This window comes from Neopsephotus bourkii, unplaced genomic scaffold (genome assembly GCF_033783945.1).
Source record: "Neopsephotus bourkii isolate Nb327-2 ecotype Australia unplaced genomic scaffold, CSIRO-AGI_Nbou_v1 NB_168, whole genome shotgun sequence".
Classification (NCBI taxonomy): Eukaryota; Metazoa; Chordata; class Aves; order Psittaciformes; family Psittacidae; genus Neopsephotus; species Neopsephotus bourkii.
The window spans coordinates 5985893-6011816 of NW_026900684.1; the positions used below are offsets into that span (position 1 = coordinate 5985893).

The 25924-nt window shown below is 40.2% G+C and overlaps 2 protein-coding genes across 5 annotated transcripts in view; one reads left to right on the forward strand and one right to left on the reverse strand.

The window, feature by feature from the left end:
* Positions 1-7319, reverse strand: part of WWC2 (WW and C2 domain containing 2) — a 131241-nt gene extending 123922 nt beyond the window's left edge. For 2 of the 3 annotated variants that reach the window (XR_009728288.1, XM_061372086.1), the window contains exon 1: positions 6846-7318. Coding sequence is in view for 2 of the 3 variants with exons in the window: in XM_061372086.1 (XP_061228070.1) it covers positions 6846-6976 (131 nt within the window). In the remaining variant the exon portion in view is untranslated. Of the gene's footprint in view, positions 1-6845 lie in introns of all 3 variants that reach the window. The other variant, XM_061372099.1, reaches the window with a different exon arrangement.
* DCTD (dCMP deaminase) overlaps positions 6840-25924 on the forward strand; it is a 60018-nt gene continuing 40933 nt past the window's right edge. The window contains exons 1-2 of one of the 2 annotated variants that reach the window (XM_061372159.1): positions 6840-6939; positions 8046-8221. The gene's annotated coding sequence lies outside the window, so the exon portion shown is untranslated. The remainder of the gene's footprint in view (positions 6940-8045; positions 8222-25924) is intronic. The other variant, XM_061372148.1, reaches the window with a different exon arrangement.

Consider the following 25924-nt stretch of genomic DNA (forward strand, 5'->3'; position numbering starts at 1 on the left):
GAGAAAGCCAACAAAAGAAATGAACACCTAACATGCCAGTTCCACAGTAGCTAGGATTAAGCTGCATCTTGATTTCTATACCATCACTCTCCCTTTTGGTTCCACCTCTGGGCTTGCCTCCTGCCTCACACCAGCACTAGCATCCATTCAGTGAGACAAGCGGATTCTGATAGAGAACAACCCTAAAAACAACTTAGCCAAATCACCTCCTGGGTTCAGTTTAATATTTGGTGGAAGAGAGGCACAGGTAAACAGAACCATGACAGTCAAGACCCAGTAGCTGTGTTACCCCTCTGCAATCCTTTTCCACTTTCTTGCAGGTTGCTGTAGGTGCTGAATTCACACTTCCCAGAAAAAGTCGTGGAATCTTGGCATTGTTTCTATTTGTGCCCTTTTTTTGTCACCATGGAAATATTACTGTATATTTATCCATTTTCAATCTTTTCCATTACTTCCATGAGTATTCTTCTAGTTTATAGTCATCTGTGTGATATAAAAATGTGAAATCTCAAATACCTGTAACATTTTTCTAGGCTAAAAATTAAAAAGCAGCAAGAAAACCAAACCAAAACCTATTTCACAAAATTCAACTTGTCTCTAAATGTTACAAATATTAGTAAGTGGAAGCAGAGAAATTCTCTTATTCTAGTAACACTAATAACATTCAAAGCACAACATTTTAAGAAGAGATGAACACAATTATTTAACTGGAGAAAAAGAAGAATTACTGATATAATCTGTACAGATCTCTGAAGTTATAAATAACTTGTCCTATTTGATCTATACATTGACCCTTACCTGTAAAAATTATAACTTTGTTCATAGCCATTGCTTCAAAGTAAAGAAAGTTCCCCTTCTCTGAAAATGTAAGATAGTTCTGAAGTACTCCTTCATTTAACCGTACTATGGTAGGACAACATTTCTAGCAAACAGCTTAGCTTCATTCATTTGAGACAAGGTCCATTTTCTTTCATGTGTAAAACTTCTTATGAAGGCTTATGTTGTGCATGACACTACAATAATACTACCTTGTAAGTCAAGGTAGGTTTTAACCAAAGTAGCTCCAGTAGACAAGTACTACAGACATAGGTCTGAATAAACCACAGTCTAGATCACTAGCTCCACTTTACATACCATGTCACAGTCCTTGGCTTTAACAAGTTTTACATGCTTTGCACACATAAGCAAATACTCTATAGCATTTCCTGACTTAACTTCACATGGTCTGAGATGAAAGACACAGTGCAGTCCTATCACTCCCAGAAAAATAAAGAAGTGTTATCTCAGTTATCATAGCCATTTTCACTAATGCTAAAAGCAACAACACACAGCCCTAAGCCAATGACAGACTGGTTAAAAATCCCATCACTATGTATTTTAACATCAAGATATTTTACACAATCACTATGGATTTTAACACTGTCTGATGCTATCACAGCTATATTAGCACTGTAATATTAGAATTCTACTTTACACTGGATAAACAAATGGTGTCAGAAGTTCAGACACAGCTAGTTTCTCATTGCAAGTTCAGTACTTGCATCACGGGTTTTATTTTGAATAAATATACATCAATTAAGTAAAAGCAGTTCCCAACCTGTCACTGAATCCAGAATGAGATACCAGACAGTTTCACAGGGAATATGCACATTCCTGAGCAGACAAGGAGACAAGAACAAATTATGTGGAATTCAGATAAAAAACAGCAAATGATACTACAGGATGAAACAAGGCAGAAAAAGATATTTGGAGGGAGTGGGGGAGGGGGAAATCATTGTCCTGTCTCTTATTTCAAGTTACACACCTTGGAATGGCATCAAGTCATCCTCCTCTGATTTTCCAAAATAGTTAGGTGACTATTCCTTATTAGGGTTAGAATTTCACAAGGTATGTTGAGGCAATCAGTTAGCAGATTCGAGCCACCAAAAATATAAAAGCTCCACTCCCATATCAGCTATCAGCAAACAAGTGAGATGCAAGGGACAACAGAAGAGGTATGAGAGGTATGAGAAAAGATACTTTCAGTGATGGTTTGCCGTTTTAAATTAATTCTTAGCAAGCGGCAGCTTAAAGAAGGGATTTATCAGGTAGTTGCTCTAGTTGTACCTTAAATCAGCTATGGTAAGATATGCACTTAAAATTAAGATCCATCCTTTTCAAAATATAAGGACTAACACTTCAATTTATCATCATTCTTCTTCAAAGGAGAGACTAATCACACTCCTGTGTCTTGCCTAAGTTTTGTTCCCTCCACCCACCAGAAGTTTAAACATTTGAGAATTTATTCCTATTTTAGCTGCAATCACCACTTTCACACAGAACTGTACTTGCCTCAGACACCAGACACTTCAGATAGTAAAAGTTATAGTACTCATTTATCACAACACAGCTTACTTTCATGGAAAAAAAAAAAAAAAAAGACATCCAAATGTGTTTTCCAGTCTCTGATACCTCCCATCATGCTATTTCCTCTTCTGCTTGCCTCTTATTTAGTACCTTTAACTTTTACCAGAACAGTATCTTTTGTGCCTCCTCGAGTCTCCACTGTGACTGGAGGTTCTACCACGCACCCCTGAGCTAGCATAATGACCAGGAAAGAGGCATGATGAAAGTCCCCCTGCTCAAGTAACTTCAGCCTCAGTATCTTCCCTCCTCACAGCCTCTTCTGTTCACAGGACAAGAGAAAGCAAGTTCCAGCAAAAAAAGGAAGGAACAAAGTGCCCTTCTTTTTAAGGGAAAAGTATAATGCAAGGTTTAATTGCTGAAACCTAACAAACATTCTAATTCAGGGAAAATTTGCATAAATTAATAATTCCAAGATAAAAATTGTAGCGTTTTCACTTCTCCCAACAAATAAAAACAGCAATGGAAACTGCACTCCCTCTCCACACTGCCACAAAGACTCTCACAACCTCTTAACTTGTGAAGCTCTCTAGTTTCTGCACATCTGATGTTTCTCAAGCACCTTCTCAGTTATATAGTTAGCAAGTACTCTAGAAGCATTCTAGTAGAAGTACACTACCGACTATTTCAAATATACAAATATATTTTGAACAGATTTTTCTCCTCATGAGAAGTGAAAAGGGACAGAAGGATAGTTTTGTTTTCATAGCAGCTCACTCCTTACCACTCCTACAGGGGTGCCAAGAAACATTAAATAAAGATCACTTGCAGCTTCCGAATTTGAGATGTGGAACTCATTTTAGGCAAGCTATAGAAACAAAAGATACCTGGTTTGAGTCAGTGGTGATTAACAGTGGAGCATGGACAATTTACTATTTAGAAAGCAAGATATGAGAAGCCCTACATTCCTGGTGACAAAGCCTAAATGTCATCCAGCTGCTGAAGATTTAAGGATACTGACATTTCTGTCTCCTATTCCATTTCTCCTTGGTGCTCCATACCAAGAAATAAAATTAACAGAGGCCTACTTATAATATGCTGAATAACTGAAAAAAAAACCCAAACAAACCCAAACCAAACCCACCCTTCCTTCTCACATTTCTGTCTCTACCCCAAGCCCCTCTAATGTCTATCAAGAAGAAAACCCAAAACACATCAACACCCTATTGTAACTCAGTATTGCAGGAACTTGAGAGAGTTTCAAGAGGACTTCAAAGAAGTATAAATTCCCCTAACCATTTCTCACCTTTTCATCTGGCTCATCCTCTTCAGTGTCTCTATAAATTTGTTAAGAAGTAGCAGAATACAATTTATATTTTGGGCTATTACCCTTCTTACAATAAATCAGTTTCAGAAGTACTGTCAAGATCAGCAAGTTCTCAGCTTGCCATATCTTGGAGGAGTCATAAACAAAGAAATAACACCTATATATATAGCAAGTGAAAAATGTTACAACCACCCCCACATATCTTTCCTTTATGTTTCTCTTTCTCACACTTGGTATCTTAAAGCGCCCTCTCTTTTGTGCCACCAGTCTTCAAAACAAATCAACACAGTACTCTTACGTGTTTGGAGAGAAAAAGTATTATTGAATAGTGCAAAACATTAAAAACCCCTGTGCTTCCACAACACTCCTAAAGCACAACAAGCCACGTCACTCTTGCCTTTACAACTGTGAGATTCTCTACTGTCAATGGGATTACTCAGATAAATGAAGTGGGCAAATCTGAAAACTGAGCCCCAGGCTTGAAGCTGATGTGAGGTTTTTTTCACAGCTGTATCCAAGGCTATCATTGTATTACAGACCTTCACCAGATAAGCAGTAACAAATACATGTACTATGAGAACAGTGTAAGAAGAACAAGAGAAAAAGCATCACTATATTAAAAAAAAACAACTAAAACCAAAAACACCACAGAATTTTCCAAGAAGCTTTGAAATATGGCATTTTCAACTGCCAGCTTATTTCTAGACATGAATATTTTAAACCAGTAACAAATAAGTTCCCAACTGTGCTCAAATACAGCTGGCAACCCACAGACATATGGCTGTTTCTCACAGCACTAGTCTTCAGTATTTGTATGTAACCAGCTAGGGTTTGCAGTGTAACAATAGTGTAAGGAATACTGCCCATACAAACTTACCTATTCTACACTTGCTTTACCAATGACAGATTTTACAAGCCCATGTACTCTAATATTCCACAAGTACATTAGGAAAAATTTATGACATCCATCAATGAAAATAGTTGAAAAAAACCAAAGTTCTGAAGTTATTATCCAACAAAAGAATGTGCTTTCAGGATTTCTGTAGAATCCATTATCTTCATTTTAATGATTTCAGTAAGTTTTAAAAACATCATGAACCCAGATTTTATTGTATTGACAAACTTGGAAAATCACTTTTCAGTTTTTCTGAAAACAAGCCGTAACTCCATACTGTATGGTTTCTGAACATACATTCTCTAAATTCCTAGAAGATACAATGGAATCTAGAGCAAAGTCATCCCAGGACTTTCATGCATTTCTTACTCACTTTTCCAAACCAGGTCACCAATATAAATACACTGTAAATATGGATATTGTAAATACAAATACTGTAAGCTGCACATAAATGGGACTGTCAGCCTCAGTTCTGCGCAGGTAAATTAGCTTTACAGTCGAGCGATGTACACTAAAGCATGGATTCTCCTAGGCACCTAGGGCAAAATCCCTCGATTTGTCTTGCATGACTGACACAGGTTAACAATTATTTCAAACATGACTCTTTCTGAAAAAAAGGTCTTTACTTCCTTAGTTCTTTTACGCATTATTTAAAGTCTGGGGGCTTGATTTCTCTTTCACCTTTAATCAAGATATTAATGAAACAATATTTATCCTATAGGATGGCAAACATGCAAGTGTTACTCAGCTGTCTATTCTGTTAATTAATGAAAACTCAAATTTTACCACCAAATGTGCATAGTGTTGAACTTCTTGAAGGCTACAAAATGTGTAGAAACAAGATTTTAAATTAGTGAAATTTTGAGGTGATATTATAATGACTATTATACCATCTTGTATTCTGCTTTGCAAACACATTAAAAGTCTAAAACGAAACAAAACTTCAAATCTGCTATATCTAGAGACAGTAAAAACAGGAAATGTTGTTTACAGTTAAAAAAACCCAACAAAACTCAATCATCTGAGAAAGCCAGGTGTAATAAATAAGTGTCCTGTACACTTTATCACCTCACTAATATTTACAAGTTGCTTAACATGTTTTCAAGTATGAAAGAATTTACGTATTAAGTTTGCCATTACTGGAATTTGCTGTTACAGCAACTAGGACGGAGAAGTAGGCCCGACACAGCGTATGATAATTGTCAAAACCTTCCTTATAACTTACAGCCAGCAAGCTTCATTGCAGCTACCTTTTCTAATTTCACCAGAGAAATATAAACCAAGGCCTTCATTTATAATTCAGTGCAGATTGTTCCATAAATTTATAATGCCTTTTAAAAGTTTTTGATAATTAGAACTTACTGTTTTCAATAGTAACGTTGCATTTCATAACACACAAACATTTCTGGGGTGTAATTACTCTTCAGGACCACTTTGAGCAAAACAGACGTTTTACGGTAGGTATGTTTGGCATCTATCATCCAGCTTTTTAAACAGCCACTGAAGCCTACCCTAATAGCCAGGATCCCTGCCCAGCGGTAAGTCCTGCCCTAGTGACTCCTAGGCGAGCAGCCTTTGAGCCGGTACCACACCTCGCTCACCGAAGCACTTTTCAAAGGAAACTTGCCGATTTACAGCGCTCAGACCTGCAAAGGGCAACAAACACCCCGGGCTGCGGCTGGCGGGGGGATGAGAGGGTTTGGGCTTGCTGAGGCCTAGCGAGCACACGAGGCCTCCCGCGGCACCAGCTCCTTCTCCGCCAGCAGCACACACCTCTCCTGACGGCCGGGACAGGACGGCCACAGGGCAGGCGGGCCCCGAGGCAGGGGGGAGCCCACTGGGGAGGGACAGGCGTCCAGGATGCTCTGCCGGCCAGGAAGGAGGCGGCCGCGCTCCTCGGCGCCCGGGGGAGAGGGGTAGCGAAGAGCTAGTGCCTCGGGTTTCAGAGGGACTCGCAAACTTCAGTACCTGTCGGGAACACCACAAACCCAGCGACCCCCGTCGCCTCCGGAAAGAGCTCTACAGGTGTCCGTCCCCCCCACAAACAACTCACGCAGCGGTCTTAGCAACAGGCTGTACTGATGCCGACGGGAAGGGGGCCACGGTTGCACGCAGGGACTTCTGCTTCCCCCCCACCCCGTCGCGACAGGGGAACCCTCCGGCGAACCCCACACTCCCCAACCTGTCCCGCCGCGGCGGAGCTGCCTCAACGGCGAGGGCCCCGGCAGCGCTGCGCTGAGCCCGTTCCGGGCCTCACCACCTCCCTGCCCGCGCACCCACCTGTCCCGGGGGTCGATCCAGCTGGTCTGTTTGGTGTTGTGGTCGATATAGAAGACTTTGCCGTCGTAATCCCTCGCCTCCTCCCAGCCATCGGGTAAGGGGAGCTGCCCATTCCCAGCTTTCCTAGGCATGATCGGGCGGCGGGGGTAGCTGCTCCATAGGGACAGAAAGAAAGACGGGAAGCGGGAAAAGCCCCCACCGAGCCGGGTGGACGGGGAAAGGGCCGGGAGTCTGCGGGGCACGTAGCGGGCCGCTCACGGAAGCCCAGAAAAGTCCTCCTCAGCGGCCGGGTCTCAGTCCACCATGCCGGGGCTGCCGCCCTGCCCGCGCCGCGGCAGCCCGGGTCAGGGTTGCCGGCGGAGCACAGCTGCCGTCTGGGCGCTGGGAGCCCGGCTGAGCCCCAGGCGGCTGCGGCCGCCGCTCATTAGCATGAGATTAGCATCCATCTCATCTGCATGCACATTCCTCCCGCCTCATTCCTTAGGGTTAACCCTGCCGGCGCTGCCCGCCGCCGCGCTGGATAGGCCCCAGTCGTGGATCCGGGACGTAAAGCGTCCCGCGGGCGAGCGCGTAGGGGAGACCGGAGGACAATGGGCAGGGAAAGGGGGGGGAGAGGTAGCAGGGGGTGCCCTTCTGCTTCCAAACAAGCTGTGTCCGCGACGCGCAGGGGCTGGTGCAGTTTGGGGATTAGAAGGCGAACACCTGAGGGGGGCAGGCTCAAACGGCCCGTGCCCTCAGTTTAAGCAGCCTGCGGGGTAAGCGGCGCGGAAGGGTTGGAGTGAGGTGAGGGAAGGAGCGACCCGGAGTGAGGGTTGCCGCCTGGCTCCCCGGTCCGCCCTTTGTCTGCGGACCTGTTGCTGGACCTGCAGCAGGTGGCTGTATGGGCACGGGGATATGCCGGCTCTGCGAGCACGGGGAAGGTGCCCTGGGAAAAGGCAGTTTCCCACTGCCTGCCTTCCCTCACTCAGTCGAGGAGGTGTCGAGAGTCCTTTCCCTTTCCTTCAGGTCCCACTCACCTCGCTTCACATCCTCATGAACTGTCGCTAAGGTCCAGTAAGGCTCGAAAGTACCTAAAAGGACCTTGACATTTAAAATACCGGAATTCAAAATTTAAATAAAAAGACAATTATTTTAAGTCAGTTAACTTACAGTTAAGTCAGTAAACCTACAGATTTTATTTAATTATTTACTTTTTAACAGACACACCAGTGGTGAACGTGCATACACCATTTGTGGCCTGAACTGTTGTGGCCTAAAAAGCAGGTAGCCAAGTTGCATGAGATACAGGAACGAGGAGTGAATTACTGGGCGTTTATCTCATCTTTGCTACAAGAGAAGCTACTTCAGGTTGGTTACCATGGTTTAGCTGATAGAAGGTAATTTAATGAGTTCTATTAATTTGCATGTGTATCTGATTTCCAAGATTTGGCACCAGAAGTAGAGCACCTATGAGGGAATATGACTTTGGTTTAGCGGCTAGGAATCTGAGGTAATCCAAATTTTAGTCCCTGTTTATTTCTTTTCACTTAAAGTTACTGGTTTAAAGTAACAAAATCTTCCTGGGAGAGGAAGCCTGGGACCCAGAGCTGTTATTTTTCTTTTATTAATTTATTTATTTTAATCTGTTTATCTACTCTGTTCTAGCTGTCTTTAGCATTCAGCTCCGAGTTACTCGTCTTAGGCAATTTACCCTTATTACTAGACTTGTTTAATGCATAGCAAGTTTTTGTATCGCACATATTTGACAGGCATTGTAGTAAGTAATTTACAGGTGTCTAAGTCCCTCTGTTGGATCTGCTCCTAAACAGAAAAAATTACCAGCAAGGTATGATTTTAATTTAGTTATTTTCACAGTCCGGTAGAACTAATACCTTTATTATTTTTGTCATTTTACTTATTTTTCAACATTGTCTCTACAAATAGCTCATATGCCTCCCCAGAATACCTGTATGTTGAGCTCCAGACTGTCTTGAAGATTTTATTTTCACATCTGTTGTTTTGAGGGAGTGTGCAGTGAAGCTACATTAATGAAGTAAGGCTCTACTAGTTAACAGTGGACAAAAAACTGAGTTGTCCTAACTTTGGGTTTCTGTAAGAGTCCAGCTGCTTAGGGAAAGCAACAGTCATTACCTATTAAAGTGACAGACTCATTTATTTTCACTGAGAATATTAAGTTTCAATGAGGTGGTTGGTTTATAAAGTCCAGTCTTACTTTCCGTCTGTGTAAAAAAAACACTTTCACTGTGCATTTACATTTTTGTCCTTTTAAATAGTCTTCTGAGTTTTATAAACTGGTTTATAGGTGACATCTTACAGTGCAAAAGTACATGTGGCAGTTGTGGGACAGGATAAACTAGATTTCCCTTTTTCAGCTCAGTTTGCATTATCAGTAAGACATTTTGTTATATAAGTTGATAAAAAACCCTATAGAGGATATAGTTACTTCTCTTTGGCATTAACAAGGAGCTTTTATAAATAATACAGCCTTTTCATCCTAAAAAAGCAGGCCTGTGATACAGCAGCACTCCTATACTCCTATTCTCTAAATAATCCACACAAAAGAAAGCATGAGATTAGAAAATCTGCAATACCAAGACAAAACTGAAAACTTGTTTATGTCAATGCTTACCCTGAAGCTGATACCTAATTCCTGTTCTGTGTCACCACCAAGGCACCAAAGAATCACATCTTTGATTATTGGTCAGAGGAGATCCACATGGATGGGGATGTGGATCTGCTCTATAACCATCTTTACCAGGGTAAAATGTATCAGAAAACATCAATGTTTTCAGTTGCATAAATAAATGGAAATTGCAGTTCTTAATTTTGAAAATAAGTATACTAAGATCATTGTATAATTGTCTAATTTCTATGTATATGCTTGTTCATGAATATACAGATGTGCTTATACATAAATATAAGCTGTTGCATGGTAAGCATTAGGCTCTCCCTCCCTTCATTTTCCGTTGTTCGAGTACTTCACTGTGTTTGTCTTTATAGTTGGGGTCTCCAGTCTGGAATGCCAGTTTAGGACTGCTTAGAAATGGCATATTGGAAGTCTGACAAAAAAGTAAGTAATATTTGTGTGAATAAATGCCAGACCTTTAGTATCACCAGTGAGAATATGAGAATATTTAGCTTTTTGAAGGATTGATATTGTATGAAAGAGAATCCAATTATCCTATCACTTTTTGCTCTTTGAAACTTGGAAAAGAGCACATTTGGCAGAAGATAGTTTCTTTCATTATCCTTTAATATGTTTTCCTATGTGTAATATAGGAAAACAGAACAGATGTTCATGATGATTCTTTTTAGCTTAAAATATGCTACAAATTCTAACTAAAAGTAGTTTTTCAAGTATACCTCCCAAATCTCAGATGGTAACCTGCCTAGCATATTGTACTGACATTGTCAGCTGAAAGCATATCACGGATTATTTGGCTTAATTGCATAAAACAGCATAGTTCAGAATATGTAAGCATTATTTATTCAAAACATAGAAGGTTTCATATGAAGGTGTCCAAAAGCATGAAACAATGTAGCTGTTGCATGACTTAAGTATTAATCAATAAGTACGATAAATAACAAGATATGCTTCATGAAAGGAGCTGATTGTTCCTGTCTTGCTTTGTATGTGCATGTTTAACCAGTCTGGAGAAGTTCATGTTGTAAGTAGTACATAGTTAGAGTTAAAGGGAATTAGAATTGTGACTATTTTATGTCCCTTCTACTTACTGCTGTCAGCTAGAAGAAGAAAAAAATGTCTGTGCAAAAATTCAGAATGCAAGTGTGGAAGTGGCTGAATCCAGAAAAGGGGGCTGCAAAGGCAAATTTTTGTCGCATAATGAGAACCATACTCGTAAGAGTCTGTACTTACCCTAGTTCATCTCCTCATACTATCTGCTTTCATCTTCTTTTATAGTAAATTTGTGATCAAAAAAGGCATGTTTGTACCCTGTCCTTCCATAATAAGAGATTCCCTTAACTCGATCCAATAGAATGGTGTCCCTGAAGAAATTTACAGCTGTTACAGCTCTAACTTGTACTATCTACAAATGGCTCTGAATCAAGAGCCACAGCTGTCTCCTTGAAAATTTACACAGTTCAGTCTCCACTGTTTTCAAACAGAATTTGAGTGCAGAATGAGTTACGAAGTATGGTGACAGAATTAATTCCTAAAAACACCTGACAAAAATGTTTGAAAATATATATTGGTTACACTGAGGTTCTTTTAAGCTCTTAAACCACCAAATACTGGCAACAAGTCTGACTTCCCTCACATATAGCTACTGTAGAACTCTAAAAACAATATTTTCAGCGTTTTATTTATTTACTTAATCACACTGAATTTTATCTGACAGCTATGCTTTCCAAGAAATGAAAGGCACCAAACCCAGGACTCCTTTATGTGGTGAGATTGTTAGTTTTAAAAAGGATCTTAAAAGTTCTGTAAAGAATAACAGCGTACATGCACAAGGGAGGAAAGGAGGAGTGCTGCTGCTACTAATGTCAGCTTCTAATGCATATGTGCATATGAGACTAAAAGATCTTCAATGATATTGTTTCTGGTTGAATTTATGATGTAGTTCTACAGAAGTGATGAAGCCAGATAATGTTTGTGCTCATTCAGCTTTTCTTGTTTCTCCAAAGCCTGCACTTTCCACTTGTAGTCAACTGGACAGTTTGCTGCTAAAATAGGATGTCCTACAAAGACTTCCCAGAGTTTGAGTGGAAAAGACCTTATCAGGTTCTGCTTCAAATGAATATATACTATCTCTTTTTCAGTATTTTGGCCTTATTTTTGCCTTTAGGCACGTACAGGAAAAAGTAATGAGCAATTACACATTTCAAATTCTTGCAGACATAATTCTAATCCTATAAATCTGAAAATAAGCATACAGAACAATTTTAACTGATTGTCAGTCTGATTAAAAGTTTAGGGTAGGTAGAATGGAAATGATGTGGTAAGAGTTTTGCCTCAGACGTAACTATGGAAATGTGAGTAATATTTTCATGGTAAAATCTCAGACTCACCCCAAACCACTCATTAAACTAACTTAGCATTCAGTTCTGTTAACTCTGATTCATACTGCTGATATTTCTGTGGAAAAATGAAAAAGAAGATGGAGAATTTTGGTTGTTCCAATATCATAGTATTGATGAGGTCCAAATTAGCCTCTGAGGCATATTCCCACAGGATTTCTTGATGCAGTCTTGAAATTGTATGTTTTTTTGGTGTTACATCTTCCATAGAAGCAGTCTTGCTATATTGTTTTTAACGTATCTCTGGTACTTGTACACATAGATTTAAGTTGCCTACGTTTCACCATATCTATGGAATTGTAATATCTATTCACTGCTGTCTAATGGCTTTGGGGAACCACAAAAGCATGCCTGGTCAGCCAAAAGGTTCCCAAGAGCACAGGCAGGCTTCTCTTTTGGCCATGAGTAAGACAGAAGTAGGCCAGCAACAGAAGGTTTCTGATCATTGCCAGGGAGGGAAGAATTGAGAAATTTCTCAATAACAGTTGCAATAACAGTGGGGAACAGCAATTAATTTCTGTAAGTATTAAGATTCTTCATTAAGTGCTATGCAAGTGCACAGGTTTACAGAGCTAATGGTTTTAACTGTCCCTCTCTACTGGTGCAAGGAGTAAGTGCTCCCACCACAGTCAGAAGAAAGCATTTAATGTATGCCTGCTGTGTTGTATCCAAGGAGAGCAATGGAATGAAATACAAGCATTTTGGCAATGACATCCTGAAGTATGATTCTTCTCTGTATCATCCACATACTTTCAGAAACAGTGCAGTAAATGAAGTAAAACGAGACTGAGTATTTAATACCTACATGACAAAAAAATAGAAAGATCCTCTACCTGATGGGAGAGGCTTAGAGAACCTTCTAACAAATGAAAAATCTTATTTGAAACACAAAACAAGTACAAACCTGCAAAACTATAATATATTAAAATAGCCTGCTTTTCTCTTTTGCCCACTTTTCACTTCTTCCTTCCACTCAAAAAGTACAGTTTCTTCACATGAATGCAAAGTATTTTGACATCTATCCCGACCAACCACAAAGGAATCTCAGTCTTGTCTTATTGCTAACTGAGGCTAAAGACTATGCTACAAGCATAACATCTGAATTTACGCAACTTTATAGCAAAAAATGGGGCTGATGCATCATACCAAGATTTAGCACTTCTAGAATGCTAGAGATGTTACTGAATTGTATGAATCATCCTATGGCTGCTTTTTTTTTTTTTTTCTAGTCTGGTTATCTGAAACCCAGAAACACAATGTTTGCACTTTTGAGGCGATGATATTATTATGTCCACTTTGCAGTGGACATAAAAAAAACGTGTTAAGTGACTTGATGGAGTAAAAAATACCTATGTGAAAAAGGATAGGGTTTAGAACATAGGATGTTTCCAGCTCCTGAGCTGAATCTGTTGAACTGCATTCTATCATTTTTATTATTTCAAGATGTGGTCTCAGAAATACTTTGGGTAAGCGTTCTTATCACAAGGAAAAGATTATAATTCACACAAAAAATTCCTTTTATTCAGTGTCTCCTTCCGAGGTAAAATGTGTATAAAAGTTATCAATTCCATATGGTCAAGCATATGTTATGAAATGCTTGTGTCCACATATGAGGCACATGACAATATTTCAATAGCTTGCTCCTTTGAATTTCTTGGTGGAGAAACATAACAAGTATAAATTGTAGTTAGCTGTACTTTTCCATTCATAACTGAGATACACTAATAAACAACCCATAACAGCATAAACAAATGACATTGAACAATAATTCAAAGAAAATAATTCAAAGCTTGGCAAAGTCTGCAAAATTTAAGTATTAAACATAACCCTCAGACAACGAAATGGCAGAGTCATTGCTGATGATCAGCTGTTCTGTAATGGTGTGAATGTAAAGCCAAAAGATATACAGTTGGTGCTTATACCAGAGGAATCACAGCATTACAGGATGGTTGAGGTTGGAAGGGACCTCTGGAGGTCATCTTATTCAACCCCTGTAGTTAAGCAGGGCCACCTAGAGATGATTGCCCAGAACCATGTTCAGACATTTTTTAAAACATTACCAAGGATGGAGACTCCACGACCTTTCAGGGCAACCTGTTCCAGTGCTTGTTCACACTCACTAAAAAAAAGTGATTCAAACAAGGGCACTTTTCTGGCTCTTGGTCAGATTTTTGTCCCCCAGGACTCCTAGTTGGCCTGGAGCATGTATTGGTGCATGAGGTTATTTCTCCCCAGGTGCAGGATATTGCATTTCTCTTTGTCAACCTTTGCAAGATTCCTGTTTGCTCTTTTCTCTGCATATTTAAAGAGCACAAAAACGCACCGCATAATTCAAACATACCAAAAGAAAACTGCTGTGCTGCAAACTGGCTTCTTGAACACTAGGTCCAGATGTGCCCCACTAGCAAGCAGTCAGGTGTTAAGAATCAGTGCTGCTTTTCCTTTAATCTTGCTAGACAATCAGAATTAGAGATAAACCATCTCAGGACTGTGGTCTCTGCAGCCTCCAGTGGTACAGGGTACAACATTCAGAGAAGACCTTCGTTCTTCCATGGAAGCATTAATACATGTTTGTACAACTCGGTATGCCACCATCAGCAATAAAAGAAGTAAAAGTGTTCTTTTACATAAGGAGCTAAAATGGTGTTTCCAAACACCAGCTCAGAAACTCTCTGATTACTTAACCATTGATACCTTTTTTCCAGAATGTAACAAATGTGAATAAAGTACAGTACTCCAGTGTGGCAGCCAGCTTCCCACTTCAGGAACTGAGAAACAATTGGGTTGGGCTTTTTTCCAGATTTCAGAATTAGTCTTGTCATCCCAAGGAAATAAAGTGAGTGTATCTTCAGAATGTAGCAGAACAAGGGTTGGCTGTTCTACAGTTTCCATCCAGGATTCATGGTAATTTTTGATACATCACTGATGGGGCTGGGGGCAGAAAAGCTAGTGTCACCTTTTTCCATAAATGGTGCTGGCTTCTGCTCTTTTCCTGGCCTTCCCACATCCTTTCTTCTTACACCTGCTCTCTCTGATACCCCCTGGAACAGTCTTTTTAGTGGCTTAGACAACTCAATACCTGTTGCTGTGGACAGTCAGCAAAGGACCGCACTGCCGACAGTGACATCTGCTGTTGGAGTCAGCCGCTGGGGTTGCCACTCAAACCATCCCACTCTAGTCAAAGTCAAAACAGGGGTGCCCACACCTGGATTGTGCTTGGGAAGGGCTCTGAGCAGAGGGGAATATGCTGCACGTCCTTCAGTGGCCTCAAAACAACACCAATAGCCACATCATCTGCTCCATCCAGTGATGCTGTTAAGAGAAAGCAAAGATCTGATTAATAACATACATATTTGTAAGGTTATAGGTGGGTTTCATAGATAATGAGCAAGCTAAAACAGCTCTTGTTTTGTTTTGATAGGAGGAGGCAAAGAGGTATCTTAGAGCAGTGGAGAAGATGGTAAGGAGTTCTTTATGAAAAGAAGTTTTCCTGAATCAAGTAAAAATTTGAAGAATGTTTCAGAAAAAATTCTCAAAAAGAACATAAAAAATTTCCCTAAGCACATATATGCACAACTCTACTGCTGCCCTTTATCCTCTAAGGCAAAAAAGAAAACTAGTATGTGCTCTTTTTAATGCAGAAGAGGCCTTTCACCAGTCATTTTGTTTAATCTCCCTTCTCAGTATTCCACATCTGTGGAATATATTTCTCCAGCAATCTCATTTTAATAGCATATTCTAATCCATTAAACTCACTCTGGTGAGCTTGCAGTGAACCATGACATTTCCAAATCAAAGTAAAATCAAAGACCTTAAAGCAGACTGCAGAGCTAAAATTCTTTTTCGTATCCCTTCACTTTATTTACAGAAGATTCATACGTTCAAATATACCAAATCATCATGACAGAATAATTATGATGTCATATTTTTTGAAACGTCAAATACTGAACTAACGGACCTGCAGAAAACTGTGAAATAGGAAAAAAATCTCCAAAACCAAACAATGATGGATGAAAGACAACCAGTAATGAGCGCGTCCAAACTTTGTTTTCTCTGCTGCTTTATCTGACAGTTGATACTTTTGCAGCACCAAGTGAAGTCCTGCTAATGCAATGATTTAAATCCTTAACATGATTCTCTATTCCAAATGCCATCCAGCTGAGTACAGGGCAAACAGTCCCAATACCAGAGTATGACAGGGCTTCTTAATCTCTGCAAAGCCTTACTTTTCCTGACCACCACTGGGATATGAATTGTGACATGGATTGTTACACATGATTTCTGAGATGTGAGATTGTCTCAATGTGTAGCTTAGGTTACTCATATTTTTGATCTGTGTACCTGTATAAGGAAATTGTTCTGGGACAAATCACAGGAGCAGGCTTTCTGGAAAGCAAATATGTAGCAGGTAGGAAGAAAAGTACATTGCTAAAGCAAGCAAGGATAATGGAATACTAAACCAAATAGAAAAAAATCATTTTTAGGCTTGCCTTCAAATGATTGCAGGAAATCCAAAGAGCTGAATTTGAGTGTTGACTTTATTTGCAGCAAGTCAAGCAGGTGACTTTTGCAACCTCTTCAAATATTGGATTTTAATTTTAGTACTCTATACATATGAGAATTAAGCATAGCTAAAGAGATAAATATTTCTATTTTTCACTCTTGTGTTTTATCAGATGTGTTTAAATCTCACCTTGCACAGTGGAAATTGCTATTTCTATTTTGCAAAAGTAAAACAGAAATATTAGAATATGAACAAATAACTGCTTAGTCTCCTCTTTGCTAAGTTTTCACTATAAAGCTCACTTTCCAGTCCCTTAATCATTTTCATTTCTTTTCTGTGACTCCACTCCAGTTAAAGGAGATCTTTCTTCAGTTTGAAATATCAGAAATAGAACTAACTCCCCAGCAACAGTCACACTAATACCAAATACAGGGATATGTGGCATCTATTCACTTGTGCTATAGTTTCCACGGGTTTCTGGACATAGATTAGATTAACTCCTTCTGCCACAGCACCTCACTGAGACTTCTGTTTATGGGGGTATGATATAATAGGCATCACAGAGACATGGTGGGATAGCTCCTATGACTGGAGTGTTGGAATGGAAGGTTACAGACTCTTTAGAAAAGACAGGCCTGGCAGATGGGGAGGGGGAGTTGCTATTCATATTAGGGATAGACTAGTGAGTATGGAGCTCTGCCTGGGGACAGGTGAGTAGTCAACAGAGAGTTTGCAGGTCAGGGTTAAAGGGAGAACAGCAATGGGAGACATTACTGTGGGGATCTGTTATAGACCGCCTGATCAAGATGAATCTGTGGATAAAGCACTCTACAGACAGATAGGAACAGCCTCACGCTCGCAGGCCCTTGTTCTCATGGGGGACTTCAGCCACCCTGATATTTGTTGGAGCAACGGTACGGCCCGGCACAAGCAATCCAGGAGGTTCCTCGATTGTGTGGAAGACAGCTTTCTTCTGCAAGTAATAGAGGAGCTGACAAGGAGAGGTGCCATGCTTGACCTTGTGCTCACCAACAGGGAAGGGCTGCTTGGAAATGTGATGCTCCAGGGCAGCCTTGGTTGCAGTGATCATGAGATGGTCGAGTTCGAGATCCTCAGGACAGTGAGAAGAGAGTGCAGCAAGCTCACTGCCCTGGACTTCAAGAGAGCAGACTTTGGCCTCTTCAGGAACCTGCTTAGTAAGGTTCCTTGGGATATAGCCCTAGAGGGCAGGGGGCCCAAGACTGTTGGTTGATATTCAAGGATCACCTACTGCAAGCTCAGGAGTGTTCCATCCCAACTAGAAGGAAGTGCAGCAGGAGGGCCAGGAGACCTCCTTGGATGAATAAGGAGCTGCTGAGGAGACGTCAAAGGAAAAAAGAGGCTTATAAAAGGTGGAAGCAAGGACAGGCAGCCTGGGAAGAATACTGGAATATTGTCTGGGAAACTAGGGACCAGGTTAGGAAAGCTAAGGCCCAGTTAGAATTAAGCTTGGCTAGGGATGTGAAAGATACCAGAAAGGGATTCTATAGGTACGTAGAGAATAAAAGACAGACTAGGGACAACGTAGGCCCCATCAGGAAGCTCTCGGGAGAACTAGCTACAAAGGATTTGGAGAAGGGTGAGGTTCTTAATGACTTCTTTACCCCGGTCTTCACTGGCAAAGGCTCTGACCACACCACCCAAGTCTTGTAAGGCAGATGCAGGGACTGTGAGAATGAAGACCCTAGGCACATGAAAAACAAGGTGCTTGGTGACAGCCAGCATGGCTTCACCGAGGGGAAATCCTGCCTGACCTATTTTGTGGCCTTCTATGATGGGGCTATGGAGCTGATGGACAGGGGTAGAGCAGTTGATGTCATCTACCTGGATTTGTGTAAAGCGTTCGACACTGTTCCACACGACATTCTTGTGTCTAAATCGGAGAGACATCAATTTGATGAATGGACCACTCAGTGGATAAAGAACTGGCTGGATGGCCACACACAAAGAGTTGTGGTCAATGGCTCAATGTACAGCTGGAGACCAGTAACGAGTGGTGCCCCTCAGGGATCGGTGTTGGGACCGGTCTTGTTCAACATCTTTGTCAGTGACATGGACAGTGGGATTGAGTGTGCCCTCAGCAAGTTTGACGATGACACCAAGCTGTTTGGCTTGGTTGATACGCTGGAGGGAAGGAATGCCATCCAGAGGGACCTTGACACGCTTGTGAGGGGGGCTGATGCCAACCTCATGAAGTTCAACCATACCAAGTGCAAGGTCCTACTCCTGGGTCGGAGCAATCCCAGGCACAGCTACAGGTTGGGCAGAGAAGAGATTCAGAGCAGCCCTGCAGAGAAGGACTTGGGGGTGCTGGTCGATGAGAAAATGAACATGAGCCAGCAGTGTGCACTTGCAGCCCAGAAAGCCAACTGCATCCTGGGCTGCATCAAAAGGAGCATGACCAGCAGGTCGAAGGAGGTGATCCTGCCCCTCTACTCTGCTCTCATGAGACCTCACTTGGAGTATTGTGTGCAGTTCTGGTGTCCTCAACATAAGAAGGACATGGAACTGTTGGAACAAGTCCAGAGGAGGGCCACGAGAATGATCAGGGGACTGGAGCACCTCCCATATGAAGATAGGCTGAGAAAGTTGGGGCTGTTCAGCCTGGAGAATAGAAGGCTGCATGGAGACCACATAGCAGCCTTCCAATATCTGAAGGGGGCTTAAAAGGATACTGGAGAGGGACTCTTCATTAGGGACTGTAGTGATAGGACAAGGGGTAATGGTTTAAAACTTAAACAGGGGAAGTTTTGATTGGATATAAGGAAGAAATTCTTTACTGTAAGGGTGGTGAGGCACTGGAATGGGTGCCCAGGGAGGTTGTGAATGCTCCATCCCTGGCAGTGTCCAAGGCCGGGTTGGACAGAGCCTTGGGTGATATGGTTTAGGGCGAGGTGTCCCTGCCCATGGCAGGGGGGTTGGAACTTGATGATCTTAAGGTCCTTTCCAACCCGAACTATTGTATGATTCTATGATTGCTACTGTGACCAAAGCTCTTCTGTCACAGGGATTCCCAGGACTAAGGCCATTGTCCTTTAAAGATAACCTGTGTTACCTTTATCTTTTTATCTGTTTCCCAGATACACAATTTTGTATTTTTCCTATTGAAACCCATATTGTTTACTTATCCCAAAGCTCTAATGCCTGTTCAGTGCCATCATACCTTTTTTTTTACAGTGTACTGTCAGACCAAGAGCTATTTTATCAGCATCATGTATTACATACTGAATGTGCTGCCTTCTCTGCCACAATTCAGAAGTATTTCTTAGCATGTCTGGGTTTTTTTCTTCATTATTTCTAGTTCTATTGTTGACCGTTTGTGAATGGACCAGCTACACAAAGTCAAAATAGTGGACTTAAGGTAGACCTGTCTTTTGAACTCTGATGCCGTCAGAATTATTCTGAGGAAGTTGACTTACATTTTAACATTTTCCAAACAAGGATTTGCTACACCTTTATTTTACCAGAGTCCACTTTGATGTAATTCATGTAGCATTAAAAATAAAAAGGGATTCTTTTATCACAACTTTTAGTATAATTTTAATACCATCTGTCAGTCTTAAAATCCATCAACTTTCTCCAGAAAGGCCACACAATTTCCTACATTTTTTTAAAAAAGGGCTAGTAGTTATAACAAAAATACCACTCAAGACCTTGGTTCAGCACTACTGCTCTCACTTCATGTCTTAGGTACCTTATTTCACAATGTGTAAGACTAGCTACAAAGTAATTTGGACTATCTGCTTATGAGTTAGTCTGGAATTGTTTTGTGAAGTTATGACAATTATGTTTTTATAAGGTAAATTTGTAACCCAAGAAATATCACTCAAAAAACCCTGGGCTGAGAGAAATTCAGAAATCTTGAGTTTCTTCTGCTAAGGCCACCTTTGACATTATAGCAAGTCTCCTGAACACTTTTCATTTCCCATCTATTCCTAGACATCCCTTCCTGTCCCCAGCCCCTATCCCTGCTCCCTTTCTGGAAAATCTCAGTCATCTTTCCTTCAGTGACAGCTTGACAAATCGATGCCATGATAAAGGTTTATCACTCCTGCTGCTACTCTGACTCTCCCCATCTGCCTGGAAGAGCTATGGTAAGAGCACAGAAACGGACATAACCCTTTGCTGTAGCATATCATCTTCTGGACATTTTCCTGTCATACGAAATTGCGATTTATGGCTCAAATAAATGAACACATACTGCTGCCTCCCCTGGGGGTGTTTGAAAGGGACCTTTTGGAGCCACCAGTCTGTGACATCAGAAAGCAGAAGGCCCTTTTGTCCTCTGTAGTAGCAACACCTGTACCTCCCCTTCCTGCTGGGAGCACTAGGGACAGCATGAGGTATTTTGTTTCCTGAACCCTCAAAACAGGCAGCTTCTGCTTCAGCAGCCAGGCTGCATTGCTTCACTGAGTTGCCCTCGCATGACTGCATGCTCATCCTCCTGCCATCAGCATGGTTTTAAGTAGGGAGCATGCTGGCATGCCTCTCCCCTCTCAGCAAAGCAGATTAATAGGACTTTTATTATTGCTCAAGGTTTTGTATTTCTACAGCTGCAGGCGGACATTACAACAGGTATTAAGCATATCAAGATCTACCTTTAAGCTTCTTTTCAAACTGCTAGCCTAGGCACTTGAGAAACACTGATTACTATCTGATAATTTTGAAATAATAATGACTCTGGAAGGCTCTAAAAGCAAGTTTATGTCTAAAATGTATGTAGAAAGGGGATGAATCAGAAACCAATTATGTTAATGCATTAATATACTCCTATTAAGAAATATACACAGGTTCATATTATTAAATCCAGGGGAGAAACAAATGTCACAAACAGGTAAAAAAAGGTTTCTCCTGGCAGGATGAAACTATGTGAACCTAAAGATCCACAGTGTTTCAAAAAGCTTGAGGCACTGTCAGAATTCAGTCTTTCTAACTGCATGTTTGTAAAAGATTCAAATCTGTTTGCATACATAGATTATAAGATAACATGTAGATAACAAGTCATATGTGCAGGTACAGTGGAGCATTTGGAAGAGGTGAACCTTTTACATTAGCAGAAGCTTGGAAGCTCAGCAAAACAAAACTTAAATAGCACTTATTTAAGTTAAATAGCAAAAATAATGGTATGTGTATATATGTATAATTTGACAATACATTACATTTTGCTATTCTCTGCTAAGAATGATACCTTTAATCTCTTGCTGCATCTGAATATGTATTTGACAAACATAACCACTATTTTTTTCATCAGTATTACAAAAATTATACCTCAAATATAAATATTGCTGTCATGGGACAAAGCTTTAGATAATATATGCAAAAGATACAGTAGCATCCAAGAGTTCATATTTTGTAGCTGTTTTCATTAGGGAAAACCTTTATTAACAGTAAGCATTTTTTTCCTCAGCAAAGCTCTTTCAAAACATTTGCTAATTAAAACCTTTATATCTTTTAGACAGTAAAAGTGCTTTTTCCAACCTGCAACAGCTATGTAACTTATTTTATTAGTGGTTTAGTAATAAAGTCAAATAAACCTTTGATTTAATAATTAGCATTTATAGAGTGCTTTCTGCCTTCAAAGCACTTTGCAAACATTAAGTAATTAATTCTTGCAACTCCTCTGTAATTTGGAGAAGTATATTCATACATGTTTGTCTATGGTTTAGGAAACGCAGTATTATCCTGGACTTTCTATGAAACAGAGAATTAAGACCTATAAATTAAGTTATTCACTTAAGTCCACAAAGATGGAAAAGTCAGAGTAGGAATTGAAGGTAAACTGTTGTCATGGTTTAATATGGCAGGCAGCTAAACATCATATAGCCATTTGCTCATCCCCCCCATCCCAGTGGGATGGGTAAGTGAATCATGAAGGAAAAAAAAAAAAAAAGTAAAAACTATGGGTCGAGATAAAGACAGTGTAATAAGACAGAAAAGGAAGGAAAGAAATAATAAAAGAATTAGAATATACAAGACAGATGATGCACAGTGCAGTTGCTCTCCAACCGCTGACTGATGCTCAGCCAGTTCCCAAGCAGTAGCCCCTGGCCAGCTTTCCCCCCAGTTTATAAACTGATTATGATACCCGGTGGTATGGGATATCCCTTTGGTCAGTTGGGCCAGCTGTCCTGGCTGTGTCCCCTCCAACTTCTTGTGCTCCCCAGCTTACTTGCTGGTGGGGTTGTGTGAGAAGCTGAAGTCCTTGACTCTGTGTAAACACTGCTTAGCAACAACTAAAACAAAAACAAAGACAAAACAAAAACTAAAACAAAACATCCCTGTGTTATCAATATTATTCTCGTCCTAAATCCAAAATGTGGCACTGTGTAAGCTACTATGTAGAAAATCAACTCTATCCCAGGAGAAACCAGGACAGTTATTCTCCTCCTGCTTTTCTGTACTCCAGTCACTGCTCTTTCACTGATTCTCTCTGGAGAGGTCTAGCCAGGTCTGCCAAAGAGAAGCAGCTTTGGATGCTAAGCAGGTCGTCCTACCTTCTCTTTACCCAGCTTCTGAGGCTGCTCACTTGTGGAATGTGCATATCTCAGGAACATGGGCAGTGGTTCACACAACAGGTTTGCCTGTACATGCTGGCCACGGCTATGTGGCCATCAGTCATAAAGGGACAATGAGGAGTCATTTGTAGTGTTCCAACTCAGCAAAGCAAGTAAGCTTTTTTGACTCACAGCTTTAGGAAATTTCCTGAAAATAAGGTACTTTGGTTTTGGAGTAAATAAAGGCCATTAACAAGATTCCAAAATGAATGGCTTGTTTTCAGTGAATTTAAGAATTCTTTCAGGTGCAAAGGCCTAAATATTTATGTTGTGTAAGTTTTTGTGTATTTTTGCAGGTGTATTTTTGTGTGAATGATGAAATAATAAGCCAGAATCAATTGTATCACTGCTGTGTATCAGTTTCCCTTAAACCAATATTTAAAAAACCCAAGAAACTTCAGGACATTTTCAGTAGCTCAACTGAGCCAAGTTGTGATAATTTACAGTGTCTTCTTCAACCAAGAGAAAGAGCAACAGAAAGGTATCTGCTAATACACACTCATCATTTCATTCAGATAAGGAACACAAATAATGTAGGAAGTTTGTAAAGATTAGAGAATTAGGGGTTAAGCGTTCCTTGGTGATCTGCTATTTGTTAAATACTGAAGAGTAACTTATTGTGATTCTGTTTCTGTGCAATGGGTCTGTCAAAGGAAGACTACTAGAAACCAGAACAGTGCTGCATTTTGTATTTGGTGAGCTAAGCAGTATTTCTCTATGGCGATGAACAGATTTTTTTTTTTAATTTGCTATTTTATTGTATTTATAATTAGCAGTCTTGAAAAAAAAAAGTTCTCTTTTCGCATCTGCAGTGATGCATTGATTCTTTCATTACAGCAAACACACATGACCCCCGGTGTTCAACTGTAAACAATAATAGTTACTGGCTTCATTAGGAAGCTAGCAGATGGCTTATAAGTTCTCATGGTAGCTTTTATCCATTTGAGGCTTGCAGTGTGCAAATGTTTGTCTTTTAAACAGGATAAAACAATGTAAAAGGGACTCTGTGCTTTGTTTTTATTAGTAGCAATTCATTTGTATTGCAGATTTGAATCTGAGTATCTGAGTGCACTGTCTGAGTGCCTTGCCTCTGCCTCTGTGGCATTTTCTGTACCAGAAGAAATGAGGTCAAATACTACTTCTTGAGCTTTAACAGAGCTGTATTTTTCTTAGTAGGATTTATGTTATAAACCCAATCTCTCTTCCCTTCCCAAGTGATGCCCCCTTTCAGCAGAGAGGCAGCGTTGCCTCTAGTTTACCTTACATGGACTGGGGATCACTAGTGCCATTTTGTCATTCCAAAACATTATTTACACAGCCAAATTTTGTCTACAGTTTTGGAATACCTGATGAATAACAGCTCATTTACTGTCATCACCAGTCTGGTGCCTGGAGTGTGATGAACTTCAGGATGCTTCCCAGATAGGCTGCAGGCAGTTGCAATGATCGTCAAACATAATCACCACATTTATTATGTAACTGGACAGAGCTATCTGAAGACCAGTTAATCTTCAATAAAATTTGGTAGAGCACGGTAGCTTTTTTAAAGCAGAACAGTTTTATTTTAGTATGTGAGTCTTTGATGGCTTTTCTTGTATTCCTAATACAGCCCAGGGACTCATTACTATTTTCATGTACTGAATTTTGTTGATAACTGGAATTGAGCTACAGATGGAAGCAGGGGTTGTATATTAAATACAGTGCTAAATACTTTCAGTTCTCTTTCAAAGCACTTACACATGGTGACGCAAACTTTCTCCAAGTGTTGCATCACTGTGTTTCAACTGGATCTGCACATGGAGGAGCCAATATATAGCTCATAGTTTGTGTTCATTCAGTTTTGCCTTTTCATGGTTTCTTCATACTAAGGTATGAGCATTTGACTGATTTTTACAACGAGAATGCCTCTTTTCAGATAGAAATAGGTCATTTGTTTCAGAAAGGACCATCAAAAATTAGAAACTTTTGTAGAGGAAAAGTCTAATTTTCAAGGCTTAAATAAACTTCACTGCCTGGGTCTTGTTTTTCCTTATTGTATAGTAAGTACATGAGTACCAAATTAGGGGTGGGGTTGAGCAAACAGTGGCCTAGTGTATCTTTATGTATTCATATTGTATTTTCATGTTCTATATTCAGTTTTAAAGTTCAGAATTTCTTGTTTGGAGGGATAACGCTATATCCTGGAAAAGTTACTGGAATTTTGCATCCGGAGCATTTATTTTCACTTTTTATCCTCTTCTGTTTTATTAAAAATAAGATTTGCATTAAAAACTTTCTTTCTTCTAAGCACATCTGCTCTTGCTTCTACATCACCTGAAGATCTAAACCTCTGCATGTGACATCTTCAATGAAGAATAAGCAGCAGGAACAGATGAGCTTTCAAGAAATAAAGATCCTATTTTCATGCAAATGTACCAGTAATTAAAATCGATGGGAGAAAAAAAAAGAGGCAACTCAATATGCAATACCTTCAAATTTAATTTGAAGTATAATAGTTTTAAACTTTTCCATAAGAACTCCCAGACTCTTTAAGTGGTTTAGTTTTGAGAACAGTAATAATTGTCATTCAGATTAATGGGTTAGTTTTTCTTATCAAAAGACAACTTTAAAATGAGTTTGGGGATAATAGTAAGTTTTAAACATTTTTTTTTCCCCTGTGGTTTAAATAAAGTTAGTTAAATTTCTAAGTAAACTGTATTTCCATTCAAGTCTGTGTGTGAAGTATAGCCATACTCAAAAAGGCAGCCTAAGGCCTACGATACAGTCCGCATGACTTCCATTATGGAAAGTATGCCAAGCTGTATCTTCAGCATTCACTTTTCCTTCATTAACCATCTCACTTTTCCCGAACGAAACATTTTGCTGAAAAGCAAAGACTCTTGTCTTTACTAAGTTTTACCATTCCTTATTAATCACTTCAAAGCTTACAAAATGAGGAA